Source organism: Taeniopygia guttata, chromosome 9 (genome assembly GCF_048771995.1).
Source record: "Taeniopygia guttata chromosome 9, bTaeGut7.mat, whole genome shotgun sequence".
Lineage (NCBI taxonomy): Eukaryota > Metazoa > Chordata > Aves > Passeriformes > Estrildidae > Taeniopygia > Taeniopygia guttata.
Window position 1 is genome coordinate 17,993,412 of NC_133034.1, and position 15,676 is coordinate 18,009,087.

Genomic DNA, 15,676 nt, shown 5'->3' on the forward strand with positions numbered 1-15,676 from the left:
ACGTGAGGGGCTCACTCCAGCAGCCATGTGTCCCTTCTGTCCTGCTATCGGGCTTTTCCACCAAACAAAGTCTTCTTAGAAGAGTTTCAGCTCCAGTTCTGTTGCAGGCCTTTTGGCTGTATCTATTATCCCAGATTTTTATGGACATTCCCTGGGACATATTCTGCTGTCTCCCAGATGGTTTAAATACTTCTGGGCTAAGATTCTTTACACAGCCAGTAAAAAAGAGTGGCAATGTAGAAATCTTTAACTACTCCAAATATCATAGTAGTATTGAAGAGACAATTATGTCCTTCACTTGCACTTTTTCTTCCTCATTCAATAGAACTTTCAAACTTAAAGGTACTTGGTGTCCTCCAGTAGAAAGGTGCAATCACAGAGTCCCATGACAAAAAATGAGAGCCAGGGACCTGGTGACCCAGCTTCTGATATCCTTCAAGGTGAAATGCTGCAGAATTGCCCCTTAGTAGAAAACCAGTGACACTGAACTGGGATCCTCCCTAAGTAATGGTCCTTACCCCTTCTCCAGATCTTCAAGATAGAAGCTACTTGTAAAGCTATTCCCCCTTGTCTCCATCATGGAGTTCCTGACAGGTTATTCACAAGGCACACTGCTGTCATTTCACACTGAAGTTTCTCCGGGAAGAATTTGCCATGACCTTTGAGGGGTGTCAATGCCTCCAAGGCTAAGGGGTAGCATTCAACTGTAGGTATCCAGATGAGTAGAAATGCTCACAGCATGAATCCAAACTGAGCTTTCTATCACAACCAAACTGACTGCATATAATAGAGTCAATGTAATGGTTTAAAATTGTCACTTAACAAATACAAAGCGCAAAATCAGTCAACCTTGTGGCATTTATCCATTTTCTATTCAAATTACTGAGACCTTTGTCTTCATTTTTTTTGGCAGAAGAACTGGATCACTGACCGAACAGAATTGGAGCCAGGCCTGTTCTGCACATACAAATCTGGTTTCTTAAGGAAGCAGATTCGTGTGTGTATTCTTATTCCTTGCCATGAGGTCAAAATTGCATGATCTGCCCAGTGAAGTCAAATTTAGAGATGGAAAGCCAGAAGGAAAAAGTGTTGTCTGGTCTCAGAGGGAGCAACAACACTTCTGTAAAACCTTGTAATCATTGACTTAGTGTTTACTGTTGCAGCTGTAGGTTTAAAGGTGATGGTCAATATGCAATAAAAAGGAGGCACAAGTTTATAAAGAGACACAGCTCCACTATAAAGGTCTGTTATCTCACTCAGGTCTCAGCCCCTCTGTCCTGACTGACCACCCTCCTCTGCAGCCCTGGCTCTCTAAGCAGAATGGTTTGGCTTGCTTGGATGCTCTTTGGCATACAGGTGCTTTGCTCCTGCACTGCTGCCCCTCCTGGCCAAGGAGCAGGGGCTGCCCTGCTCTGCCCCCGCTGCAATGACCCCGCAGTGGAGGAGGCTGCAGACGTGGCTCTCCGCCAGATCAATGCTGACCGAGAAGAGGGCTACGTACTCAGCCTCTACAGAATCGTCAGTGCCCTAGAACAGCCGCAGGTAAGTCACCCTCTTGCCCAATATATGTTCCTCCCTGTGTCTATTTCTCAGAAATATCTATTTGAATGAAGAAATATTTCCAAAGGCAAATGCAAAGCTCTATTCACAGGACTCCAGAGGCCATGTCAACTTTATGCACAGACTAGAAACAATTTCATCACACTGTGGGCAATTAGAGAGCAAATCTCAGTCATGACTCTCTGCTGCAGGCCCTTGGAATTGCTCCAGGCATCAGTTCAAATTTGATATGAAACACCACTACTCTGATTTAATTTCATTTTACACCTTCCTCCCACTGCCTTGAGCAGTTGGAGTGCAAAGGCTAGTAAGTCATAGTGTGTTTTGCACAAAAGATATGAGCACTAACAGGTGTAAACACATCCTGCTTGGGACCAAGGAATTCCTTCACAGACCTCTAAAAGATGACTCATTCTCCAGAAGAAACCTGAAACCAGTTCAAGGGCAAAAAATGCACTGGAAATACCTACAGAATATCACTCCCATTTCCTCAAGTATCGTATTTCTCTGTGTGTACTTAATTTATGACAATTTTTTGCTACAAGAACTGAATCTATTGGCACTAACTAGGGACAGCCTGAAATGAATTCACAAGGGCCTGCAGCAGATTAGGCACTATGGAAACCTGCTGCTGGCATTCCCTGCAATGACTGGTCACTTCCCATAAGCTTACCTGAAAGGCTCAGTTCTGAACTCTAAAGAAAACTAGGCTCATTGCCAGGTGCTTAGACCTGTGCTAGCAAGAATATGACATTTCTTCCTGCTGCTCTTACAAGGACATGGCTCCTGCAGACACACTGTGGACTCCAGCAACCCGAGATCTCACAGCTAAAGATGCTCTGCTGTGTTTTGCACTATGGTCTCTATACTGCCTTGCCCAGGTGACAGAATGTGCCCACTGAGCAACTGGATCAGGTCTCTTCAGAATTTTTCCGCATGATGCAGGTGAGCTGGCCCAGAATCCACATCACCAAGCAGGGAGCTAGGTGCTCAGACCCCTTCCTGGGGTTATTTCATGGAGTTTGGTACTCAGACCCCTTCCTGGGGTTATTTCCTACTGATAATAATTAGAGCCCCCTATGACCACTCTAGAGTGCAGCATGGTGGGGGCAGACACGCTGCAAACCACCCCAGTCCTCTCCCTACTTCGCCCTTCACCTGAGCCAAAGATATCTCAACACTGGAGATTTTTGATCCTTGGTTGTGATTTGTCTGTCACTCCATTTCCTAAAGACAACTTACTGCTTTAGAGCAAGCATACTTTGTTCATCTGGGGGTTTGATTTATTTATTTAATTTTATTATTTTCTTTTTTTTTTTCATCTATTATTGTATCCAGTAAATAAGGTGTTTCAAGACATTGCAATAACAAACTAGACATTCTAAGCCTTTTGTCCCATGGCTGCTGCTGCTGGGACTGAGTACATAAGGAGCAGTCAGCAATGTCAAGGGGTTCATGGACAGTAACAGCCTTATGCCACCTCCCATTCCTCTCAAAAAAATTAAGAAGCTTTTTTTTTCCCTGTGCACAAGTCAGTGGTCCTTCTTCTCACTTTCTTAAGCAGTACTGAGGATAAAAATATTTTCAAAGTTACTTCAAATTCAAATCTGCCCTTAAGCAACCTGTGGTTCAGCTTTACTCTAATTGAAACTAATGAGCCATCTGCTATTAACTTATATGCAAGTAGGACAGAGCTTGCTTTCATACAAGATACTCATGATTAGCTTCACTGACAGGCACTTAACCAAAATTACAAAAAACATGCCAAAATATTTTATTTCTTTCCCTTGCACCAGGTCACGCTGCTGCCACATCTCCTCTGGCACCCAGTGCCCAGCACACATTGCAGCCTGGCACCTGCAGTGCTGAGGAAGGGATCTCTTTGGCAATGGAAAGATATACAACTTTTTATTCAATACTAAGCAGATATCAAAAGGCTTTTGCATAACAGTCTTGTAATGAAAATTAAAATAAGGATTATTAAATCTTCAGTGATCTGCTGAGTTCTGAATAAGCTCCAAATTATCCTTTCCCTTGGGGAGAATGATACATACAAAAGCAGGTAGACCAAAAGATGTGTAGATTTTGTAATAAACTTATCTGCTTATTAGAGCTGGTATTATACAAGAGACCTATAGGCAACAAGAAATACAATATGGTCTGCCCTAGGATGTATTTACTGTTTTTAAGATCACGCCTCTTTATAATCAATATTCATGATTCAGCTGAGGAAACCCATCTAACACCAAACACATTTGATTATAAGAACATTTCTTTAATGAGTTATTTGCGTGCTTTTGCCTCTGGAATACCTTAACAGCCAGTTTGAAAGCTCAAGTCACTAATTCCAAATATAAGACTCCTTAAAGATGCACATTTTTCTTGGCTATTTCTTCTTCATGTGGATAGTCTTAGTGATGGCTTTTTTCCTATAGAAGTCATATTTAAAGTTACAAACTTGTACCAAATGCTGCACTACTCCAAAACACATTTTCAGCAAATAGCAATTACTTTTTGACTGATCTTACTTTGTGTTCACTGATTTAAGCTGTATTAGCTATCATATTAAAGAGAATTATCATCATGGTGTTTAGATATCTTGTATGTAATAATGGATCATAATCAAGAAAAGTATGATTAGTCCCTTCCACAGAAGGATCTCTGCAGCCAGGTGTGGGAATATTGCTGTGCCACTGCACAACGAGCACTGCTGCACCTCAGTGTCACTCTTTGTCAAAATAACTTTTGATCTTTCCACAGCCTTCAAATTAAACCTCAGGATTAGTGTAAGCAAGCCCTGAGATCTCAGTGTAAGGTATTACCAGATCACTTTATAGAACACTTAGGAAAAAAAGATAATATGAAAATACAAAAAATAGTAGAAAGTGTGAGAAGTTCCATATGTAAGAAAAGAACTAAGAGACAATGGTAACAAAACAATTTAATAATTCTTTATATTTATTTTAGTTTTGCCCTTTCATATTTAAAGGTTTAATATTACTAGTATACATGGTAGAGCTCAAATAAAATCCCCATCCCTCAGATCTCTATAGGTGTGATCAGAATAGTTTGTATCTCTCAATCTGCTCAGAACTCCAGAGCAGACATCGCTTAGTGGTTTTCTAAGCAGTATGAAGACCAAAAACCCAAACAGTACTCCAGCTTCATAGGCCCTATGGACTGACATTTAGTCACTGTTAAACAGAGGCCAAAACTAAAGCCAAAATGATACAGATATCGGCCCCAGACTTCCACAAGACTGTTGCCCCATTTAGAGTTTTCTCCACAAACGAATGAAATCAAGCAGGGATGAATGAACACTGCTGTCATTCAGTTTTGGTTTTTCTCCCCCTGCAGCAAAGACATAATCTCAGTCTAAACACGCAGCTAACTCTCACATCTAAGTTCTTTAGGTTGTATAAATGACAGCTGCCCTCTTTCCAGCTTTCCACTAAGGATATAAATAAAACATGATCCAACTAAGCTGTATCCTTGATAAATATGCTGGAAAGGTGCTTACCCGAGTCTACAGTGGAAGCAGAATGAGGAGCTGCACCATGCAGCATCTCATCTTCCTGCACTACACGATGTAAGCACCAGATATGCAGAGCTGTATTTTTAGTCCCTCCTTGTACTTCTTGCCTGGAAAGATGAGCCTGAATTTCTTTGTGCTGCAGTGAACTGAATAAAGGTTTCTGGACTGAAGTACAGTCCAGAGCTGGACTGAAGCTTTAAGTGAGTCTGAGACATCCATGTGACTCTGCAAAGTCTCTCACAGGACTCCCTGACAGCTGAGAGAATGTTTAAGCTTCTCTGTCAATGCAGCCTTTGCCTCTTAACAGCAAGTGTAAAGCATACACACTTGAAGAAGACACTGCCCTAAGAAATAAGATATTTCTCTTTCTAATACCTGCTGGGAATGTTCCATGTTAGCAGTTTTCTATTAGTTGTGGTATTTACAATCTCATTCTTATTTCAGGCAAAATAACCTACCTTTCAGATCTGATAATAAAATGCAGTTGAAAGTGAAAACATCAACATGTTTAGTCTTTATTCTTGGGTTCTGGTTGGTACCAGAATCAGAAGAATTAAACTGACCAAAGGACTGTTCTTTATACAAAGCTGGCTAGCTGCATGACCAAGCCTGTTCTAACAGGACCTGAATTTCACCTGATTTGCCACTTTTGTCACAGAGAGTGTTCAGTTTTCAGGATATCTGCATTCCACCTGTGTGTTTTCCATTTCTTCATCTCTCCTTTTTATGAGTCCCTACTTTGTTTGATACAAAACTGGGATGTGACCATTTTGTTTCTTGTTTCCAGGAGATCACTGGTTCTGTGTTCTATCTCATCTTGGATGTAGTAGATACTGAGTGCCATGTACTCAGCAAAAAGTTATGGAAGAACTGTAACACCAGACCAGCTCATTCAACTGTAAGGATCTTATTTTTCTATTTAATCTCACATATGATGAGTTACTCAGTTACTACTGATGACTGCAAAACCCCTACACTTGCATTTTTAGCAGGCAACAAAGCTCAGAAAAAAAGCAAAGGCCATTTTATAACTTCCACAATTTTACTATATACCTTCTAATCAGTTTATATACTGGTAAGATTTATTTTAAAACGTGGAAATTAAAAGAAAATTTTTGACCAGAGCTAATAAAGAGACCAAACTAAATAGCCATGCTAGGACACTATTTAGAATAATGGTTTACTTTTTACAGCAACCCTATAAGAGTTTATTTTAAAGACAGTCTGTCAAGGAGGGAATAAAAGAAACACACTTTTATATAACATGTGATTTTTGGTTTAGTTTAATTCCACTTTTATTCTGACAACTTTGCAAAAATTGCACTGAAATAGGAGAAAAAAGAAAGCTCACCAAGATAAGCTGCAAAGATAGAAAGTGGTCCAAGACTGTTGCTACAGGTGACCAAAACTGCTCTGAAAAACTGAAAAAAAAATGCTTAGAAAATGAAGAATGACAAGAAACAAGGCTCATATATATATAAAGTTATGAGTAAATTTTCCTTGACTGCTTCTAAGGCAAATCAATTTTAACTCTTTAATGAAAAACTAGAAAAAAAAAATTATACTCCCTTCTCATTAGAGTGTTTTCAGCAGAAAAAGGGCACAAAGCCTATATGTTTTATATGGCTTCAGTGAAGCCAAGAAATGCATGTCCAGAGGCCTTGAGCACACATGTAGGACTATCTAAGAAGCTCTCAGAGAATATACTTTCCACTCTTAAATATAAAAGCACAATGGATATTACCAGGCTAGTACTTTTTTTTTGCCATAATGCAAGAGTTTTTGGTGTGCAAGAATGACCCTACTATGCCACAAAACTGATTTATGGTCCTTCCTACCACTCTCCCTATGATTATAGGGAAAAGGGGGAATGTGGAAGACAGGTAACTGAATCCAGGCACTCTGAATTATCTCTGGGTTTAAACTCTCTGAGTTCCAGTCATAGACCCAGCCCAGGACAGAGACCCAGGAGCACTCTGTGACACTTGGGCACTTCTCAGCTGCCAGAAGAGTGGCCCTGGGCAGGCCACCCAGCAGTCAAGCACTGCATCTCTATAGCTCAGAATCACACCAGGGGATGAGCTGGCCTTTTATTTTTAAACGAGATACCTAGAAATGTGCTTCATTGTCATTTGAGTATTAACAAAACTTTTGTATTGAAAAGAATTCCATAATTGCAAGAGGAAAATGTACCACTCCTGTCTAGGTACTAGATGATCAGTAAAGGGCAAAATATTAATTGTTTCTAAATGTTCATATTGCTTTAGGTTTACGGTCAATGCAAAGCAATTATCTATATTAATCAGGCAAGAAATATTGCTCATCTGAATACTTATGAGTGCACTTTACAACCAGGTATGTCTTTAACATACTCTTTATACGAGAACTGGAAGAATTCTTTGCCAAATAGCATTACTTTAAATTTTAAATGTAATTATGACATTGCAGTATCTTCATTAGCTTCAGCTGCCCTGATTTTCTCAAGTCAGTGATCATAGGGCCAGGGAGGTAATGCAGCTCAAAAGAGTTCAGTAATAACTGTTTTAACCTCTGGGACACTCAGCAGAGCCTCTATATGGGCTTTTACCCTCTGAACCAAAAACCATTTTTGTGGGTTTGTGAAAGGCAAGGAAAAACAGCAAGCCCACTGTCAATAGGTTGAATTTTTCCTTTGGTGTCTGCCTCTGCTGCAACATTTTTATGGGTCTGTAAATACATAAAGATTCAAAATTATTGAGGGATGCAAACCACATATTCTTACTCCAGAGGAGTGGAGGACAAGTGGGCAGGGTTGGGGACACAGATGCATTTACAGTGACCTACACTGTCAACATGCTTTTACGGTTATGCCTTCTCTAATGACATTGTTGTGTTTGAATAAAAAGTTCCAGGCAAATATATTTGGTCAGTGTGTCCTGACTGCCCAGTTGATGATTCTCCAACTAAGCCTGAATACTTGGAGGCTGCTGTCCGAAGCCTTGCAAAGTTCAATGGACAGAGTGAACAAACTCATTACTTCTCAGTCCTCAATGTCACAAGAGCTTCAATGCAGGTAATCCAAGGCTCATCTGACTTGGTTGAGCCCTCAAGAATCCTTTATTGAGAATACTCCTGATCTTCGTGATCCAAGACTCTGATTCCATTTCTTGCAAAAAGAAATGCAGAAGTCAAGACATGGACTTACTTCCAAAGTCCAGAAAAGCTTCACTGTTAACTCTTTCTTCTTCCACCACCATGAATTCACAATTCCCTTAATAGAAAGTACTTAATAAAGCACAGTCATACCTTCCAATACATACCTGTAATTCACTGAATGAATATAAGCATGGTTTAGAACTAATTTTAGACTAACAGAGAGCTCATGATCTCATGGCTAAATCCTCTTTGTTTACCACAGTATTATCTAGTCTCTCTAAAATTCAGTATGTATAGATAGCAAAGTTTTTCTTCTTTATCTAAACTGTCAGATATTACTACAATATACTGTTTAATCACTTCAATTTTCTAACCCAAACTTCAGAAAGAGTAAAATGATTTTGTTCATTAAAACAACCAGAAATTGTCAACAAGACACTGAAGAGGGTCTTTGGCTATGTAGTTCTATGTGGATGATAATTTATGACAAAATGTAAACCCATTTCCACTACACCAATCCATGAGTTATTAAGATTGTGCATGTACAAGAAGTAAAAAATGACCAGGCAATAAGGCAGTACTGGCAAAAAAAAAAAAAAAAAAAAAAAAAAAAAAAAAAAAAAATCACTGTAACACAACTAACAGTAATGCCCAAGTATTACCTGTTCCTTCCATAGCAGACGTTTTTAATAAATTTCAAGCTCAGTAGAAATTCTTTATTCTTCCTGACACATGCACAAGTTCTAATTGCCACTGGCCTCTCATTTACAGTGGGTCATTGGTCCTGCACATTTTGTGGAGTTTTTAATTCAGGAGACATCTTGCTCCAAAGATGACACGGTTGCTGACATCTCAATGTGTGAGCCACTTCCACCAGAAGTAGCTGTAAGTACATTTCCTTGTATAAACACCAGTTTTCCAGATACTATGATTCCTCAAATATTTAGTATTTATCTCCTTGGCTCTTTGCAGACAAGAACCCAAATCCACAGTCATCTTTTTATGGATCATAGCTCTATAGTGCCTTGCAAGTCTACAGACTGCTTTAGAATAGAGAAACATTTCAGCAAAAGTTCTGAATTCTTACCAGAAGTCCATAAGCAAAGAAAACAAAAAAATACCATTTAGAAAAAGGTGGAGTAGCAATCACCTTACAAAACTGAACGAGTCTAAAGGATTTCTCCCAAAGAAACAGACACAGACAATAAATCACAAACAATGCATGAAGACTATATTCATACTACAATCAGGTCAGCTAAGGGAAACATTTAGGAACTAAGGGATGAAATTTTAAGATAAACTGGAAGACTAAATGGGCATGTTGTCAAGAGATAACAATTCAAGCCCCATCTTAAGTGAGATCCAAGCCATGATACTTATAAGCCATGATACCTATAGATGTATATACCTATACACAATTACCAGAAACAACATTTTTGTCACAGTTCCTTTCACTAGTACAGCGTGAAATTGGTTCTGTGTGGAAATTTATATTATGTTCTACACACAGCTTGCCTGCATAGAGATATTCTGCTGCAGGAGAACGTAAGCAAGCTGTTGTAGTTTGGCCAGCTTAGTTTTGCTATTGTGTTACCTAACCCTCCTTTGCAAACACAAGGCCTTTGTCAAAACACTGCCTGCCTTTGTGAGGTTGCCAATCCCAAAATAAAAATTTGCCCAAGCTGTTTATCCCTATAAATACACTTAAAAGCTATAACTATTCAGCCTTTCATAATCACTTATTTTACAAGATAGGAGCTTAGTATCAGGGCTCCATGTGAAAAAATGCTTGTACTTTCTTCTTACAGAAAATCGGTTTCTGCAAAGGCTCTGTAGTAAACAGTCATGAGGAAGAGTTTGTCACAATATCCTGTGAAATCTTCAGTCAGCAGGTATTTCTTAATCTAATCTTAATATTGCAAGAGTAATACTCCCTTAGAAAACAAGTATTGAACTTTTGAAAGCCTAGCCATTTTTAAGATTTATTATTCACAAAGATGTGCTTCAAGAAAGTGATAAGGCCAGATCAGGAAATCTCTCTTATGATAAAACGGACTGTTGTTGGATGGATAAAAAGGCAATAGAGTGAGTATAGAGACAATCCTGCAGAATGTGTTCAGAATGCCCTACAATGAGATTGCAAATCACAGAGAGAATGCAAGTGGATATTACTGTAGTTACCCAAGTTTCATGCACTCATCACAACTGGCAGAAGAAGTAGTTACATCCATTTATCCTTTTAGCTTCTGTTCTGTAGCTGGCCTTGGAGGACTAGAGATGCAGCAGATCCTTAGTTTGAAGGGTAATCTTCATATCTGAAGTAATTTGGAACTGCTTAATTTAGATAATGTTTATTCCTTGTTATTTAGGATCCTGCCACTGAAGAGGAAAACAAGGAAGCTAATCAGACACCTGGAAAATCCATGCAGGATCAACAGGCTTCCCCTTCAGATGCCAATCCCTTTTCCCCACACCTGGAAAAAACAGTGGGCTGGGTTAAAATTCTACCCCCTTCAAATGAGGACATCACTTTCCATAGCCTAAGAGAAAGTCAAAATGAACATAAAGATGGAAAGCCAGCTCCTCCTAAGGCTGTAGGATCTACCCACAGGTGTGATGGAGAAAAGACTCAAGTAAACAAACCAGATTTAACCAAACCAGTCACTGGACCCATTATTCTTCCTTTTCCTGAAGAGCCTTCTCTGACAGATTCATGTCCAGGAGAAGCAAAGCAGACAGAAGGCATCCTCCACCCTCTGATAACTAGAAAGCCTACCACAGTCTAGCCAGCACCAAAGCACCTCAACTATCTGCAACAAAATAACAGCAAAATGGCAACATGGTTTTAAACTTGTGTAACACCTTCAAATAAATAAATAGTTTGTTACAGTCTTCATCTTTGGCATTCTCACTTTTACGAAAACACGGGAAAAGATTAGGAAAAGAAATTTAACAGAGGCATTTTCCAACAAAACTATTTGGCTTTTAATTCTGAAATTCACCCCATCAGGTGAAGAATCAAATCCAGGCTATTGAGATTGTTATGCTCTAGTGATGCTGCTGTGCAGGAAAAACAATGATTTAAAAAACAGCCTAATTCTTTCTTGAGATAGGTCATATTAACTGCTTTATAATAAAAGCCACAGGGACACTCGACAGCCTGCAGCCAAGAAAAATCGATTTCACTGAAGTCAGACATGGTAATTGTACTGACAAAAACAAACATAAATAAATGAGAAGACAAGAAGAAAAAGAATGAACATAGGAAAGAAATGTCATCTGTGGCCAGGAGTACACTGATATGTGCAATAACTAAGGGGTTTGTATGAAACCATAAAGCCTTTTTCCAGTTGCCACCAGATCTGTAAGACCATTTTTTCAAAACAAAATCAATAAAATATTGTTTCTGAAGCTTTTATGATACTGTATCATCCCCAGAGATCCTGGAAAAGTTCTACATTTAAAGAGCCTTACAACAAAATACTATGTTTTTTTCAAAGTATCCTGGCATTATGCAAGTTGATTAAAATATATTATTTTATTATTATAAATAAAATATAAAGTATTATTGTATTTGAGTGGGGCCAAAATAATATTGAAATGTGTGGCATTATATTCACAGAAACTATATTTGCATTTTCAGTCTGCAAAAATCTTACAAACAAATTTGAGATAAAGAAGTAATTTAATTGCTTCAAAGATTAAAATAAGCTAAGAACTGATGTGTGAAACATATTAACTGAGCCAAAAATAATTCCATTTCAATCCCACATTATGAGAAAGTTTAATATATTTTGGTTTAATTCATTTCAGAGTAGAAAAACTTTCAAAATCAGATAGTTCTTGAAAAATCCTAAAATTCAAATTCTAACTAATTCTTATTGCAGTAGGAGCTCTAGGCTGTGTCAGCATTCCCTTTTTTATCAAGTCATCGAATTACAGCATTTTGTTTTTCCCTCAGGAAATTTCACCTTTGCCAGCTCGGGTTTCTCTAACACAACCAGTGTGTTCTTTCCTGGACAGGAGCTGCTGATCTGCCATATGCCCAAATCTGGGATCCCAGGCACTGCTCCATGCCCTCACACCCAGGGCTGCCTTCAGTGAGTCAGGGAACAGAGCACTGGGGCAGCAGCCTGTCACACTTTAGGGATTGTCACAACACTGGGTCTGCTCCTCTTTTCAGTTAATCACCACACTTCTCACTTCTGCTGCACAGTCCTTTTTATTAACTGTTTGCATGTCGATTCTATTCTCACTGGGGCTCCATCAGTTTAATGACACTACTGAGACTTTTATCAACATACACAACCAGATACTTCCCCTATAGGAGTACTGGGGAAGAAATCAGCTTCATTAACTGCTAGTTACAGCCACGAATACCCCATTCCACTCAGTTCTTTTTCTTGACTATGGCTCATTATAACAGCAAATTGCACAGCCACAGTGGGTGAAGACAAACGGAGTGGAGTTGGTGTGAACATAAGCAGGGGAAACTGGAAAGTCTGGATGCCCAGTTTTGAGCATTCCATTTGGATACTGTGTAGCCTGTTTTGCAGATGAGGCTCAGAGATTACATTTGAATCAATAATTTCCCTAACTTGGATTTGGGTTCAAAGACTTCTCTGATTTAAAAATAAACAGAAGGAGGGGTGTTTATTTGAGCAGTAATTGTACCACAGATCAGCAAAGCACCAGTGGTCAGTGCAGAGTCATGAGCATTTCCTTTATTTGCTGTGGCCATTCCAGCACAGAGTCCATACCCAGTTTCAGTGTCACCTGGGCCACCACCAGTGTTTGCCATAATGGAGTCCCGGTACTGATGTCCAAGATTAAATTTTGAATTACAAGAAAGAGTCTGAAGTTGTATAGTTTCTGTGTTTCCTTTGTCCTCAGGACATACCTGGATACTGCAGCACTCCATATGGCATTGATATTATTAACAGCTGGTAGCATTTATTCATCAGGACTTCAAATCTGCTGCTGATTCAGCACCTTTATGCCAATCTGTGAGTGGGCCAGCACTGCAGCATTCTCCCTCCAGCACACCCACACAGGCAGCTTGTCTCCACACAGTGACTCTCAGAGACAGGAGATCATCTTAAAAACATACCCAGGTTGTGCTGAATTCTGGCCTGGCCTCAGCTTCCAGCCAATGTGAGCAAAGCAGCTGGGCAGTAACAACCCTGCATCCCTCCAGCCACACCCCAAGTGCTCCTCACCTCCTTCCAGGACTCTGGACTGTTATGTGCTGCTGGTCCTTGTCCTGCAGAAAACAGGCCAGTGACACAATGAAGCCCTTCATCCAGTGTTGGAGATGAGAAGCAGATGGATTTGGGCAGACAATTCGCAATTCACTTTTCAATTTTGTTTTACTGTTTTTCAACACTTATTGATCTTATGATATAATATCATTCATTAATAACTTATCTGGGCAATATGTGGTCTAAAATGTGGTCTGATGTTTGTTTGAGCAAACATTCCAATCTCATGTGAACAACATTTTTTATTCAGGCACAGATAAATGATGGTCAATGACTTCCAGAACTGTTGACATTTTTATCCAATATTTTCAAGCCTTTACCTCAGAATATATCTGAGGCACCATGAATGCAAAAACAGGAACAGTAATATTCAAAGGAAACAGAAGATTTTTAAAAGCAAGACCCAGACATCAAAGTTATTAAGATGGGTTTTAAAAACAAGGTTTTTATAATAAAAACTAAGTATAAATTCTATTTGTGTGACTTCAGAACCTATTGCACACACTTCATAGTTAAGTATTTGCTTCTGCATCTGAGATGTACTCAGATGAACTCCCTCTGACTCCATTCTTAACATGAAATTCTCAACCTCACCTTTTCCCCCAGCCTCTCAAGCCTCTCTACAAAAAGGTCAGTTTTCCAACATATCCTTACATTCATCAATTTACAATTAGACTGCTTTTTTTTCTGAAAAGCAATTTGTAGCCAAAGACACTGAGGACAAGACACAAGACAAGGAATACTGACACCCTGCTAAGCAACAAGACTTCTTGTAACTACGTTGTCAACCTGCTCGTTTGACAGTCTTCTCCCCCAAATAGCTTTTGAACTTATGGTCTCTTTGAATGAAATTTGATAGACAAGGTGATGAAACTTCTACAAGTTTGATAAAAAACTGGTGACTGGTAAAGAAAAATAAGCTGCAGGCAGAGAGGGGAAGTTTGAGCTGGAGCTGCTGCTCTGAAAAGCATAACCAAAGCAAATTTGTCTAACACTGCATTTGCATTGGAGCCATCCTGTTTACACCCAATAGATAAAAATAAGACATGTCACATTTACATATTTTTCTGTCCTACTTGGGGGCATTCCTGTAAAATGCAGAGCCACCCTAAGAACTGCAAATCATTTTTGGTTTTTGCATCAAGACCAATAAGGCCTGAAGCTCTGGGGAATTTCAGACTGAAAATAAAGAGAAGCCAGCCCAGAACTCACCTCTAAGCAGCTAAAGCCACATTTGTCTGTGTTAGCTGGGCTCTGGCTTGGGAGTAGGAACAGGGGTGGCTGCAGAGCAGCACAGTATGAGATGGGAAAGGCTTTGCTGCCTGCACAGGTGACCAAGCTGTGCCATGTGTGACACCAGCCTGAGTGTGAAGCTCTCCTGCAGAAGGCAGAGAACAGTCTACTCATAGCAGATGTGGTCCCAAGAAACCAGGGATAGCTGTAAATAATTACAGCTGTACTTTAGGAAAGGAGGAATTGGTTATTGCATATCATCTCCTTTATGTGTCAGCTCTCCTTTTCCTATCCCTCTAGATTTATTATGCATTTCTTACACTGTTTTTCAAGTGGGGAAGATAAGCCTCTTTGATGTGCTCTCTCAGTGCTCTGGAGAGGTTTAGGATGGATGTTTATTACCATATCCTTAAACTCTGAATGTGGATCACCTCTTACTGTTGCAAGTCAAGCCTTAGTAAAAGCCATAAATGAGGTTTTGATACACTACACAAGAGAAATGCCATGTTTGGATAAATATTTCTATTCTAACCAGCAAACTATTTACAGAGATGGCTTCATAAAAGCAATACACAAAACTTAAAAGTAATAAATATAAAAACAAAATAAGTTTTTAAAAATATATCAAACTGAAGGAGAAGTGATAAAAATACATTATTCTGACTTAAATACAACCAATATTTAATTAACTTTTCTTATTGTGCCTGGAGTTCTTGTCAATGCTGTGCTTTAATAAAAGGGTCCAATCTTTCTTCTCTGAGGAAATCAAGGACAAAACCCTTTAGAGTTGGAACAGAATCTTACTTTACTTCTGCAGTCAATTTTGCAGGAATTGCACATTTTCCACTGTTTATTCATACTGTTTCAATTTCACACATAAAATATACATAAGCTATGGTTAAAAAAAATGGTAAGTGTCACAATGAAAAACCCAGAACAGAAGAGGTAAAAA

General features: G+C 39.1%; 1 protein-coding gene and 1 long non-coding RNA gene across 2 annotated transcripts in view; one reads left to right on the plus strand and one right to left on the minus strand.

The window, feature by feature from the left end:
- The window catches only part of LOC140684693 (uncharacterized), a 115,992-nt gene that overhangs the window by 60,913 nt on the left and 39,403 nt on the right, over window positions 1-15,676 (minus strand). The window lies entirely within an intron of this gene.
- Window positions 1,118-11,641, plus strand: FETUB (fetuin B). The gene is made up of 7 exons (XM_004176800.6): window positions 1,118-1,542; window positions 5,883-5,993; window positions 7,363-7,450; window positions 7,981-8,147; window positions 9,002-9,115; window positions 10,039-10,122; window positions 10,600-11,641. The coding sequence occupies exons 1-7, from the start codon at window positions 1,321-1,323 to the stop codon at window positions 11,014-11,016; spliced, it is 1,203 nt and encodes a 400-aa protein (XP_004176848.5). The 5' UTR covers window positions 1,118-1,320; the 3' UTR covers window positions 11,017-11,641.

Excerpts from the sequence above, each read along its gene's own strand:
- FETUB (XM_004176800.6), top strand. The coding sequence starts at position 1,321 with ATGGTTTGGCTTGCTTGGATGCTCTTTGGCATACAGGTGCTTTGCTCC. Across the intron at positions 8,148-9,001 it reads TCACAAGAGCTTCAATGCAG|TGGGTCATTGGTCCTGCACA; the intron begins GTAATCCAAGGC and ends TCTCATTTACAG. Across the intron at positions 10,123-10,599 it reads GTGAAATCTTCAGTCAGCAG|GATCCTGCCACTGAAGAGGA; the intron begins GTATTTCTTAAT and ends CTTGTTATTTAG.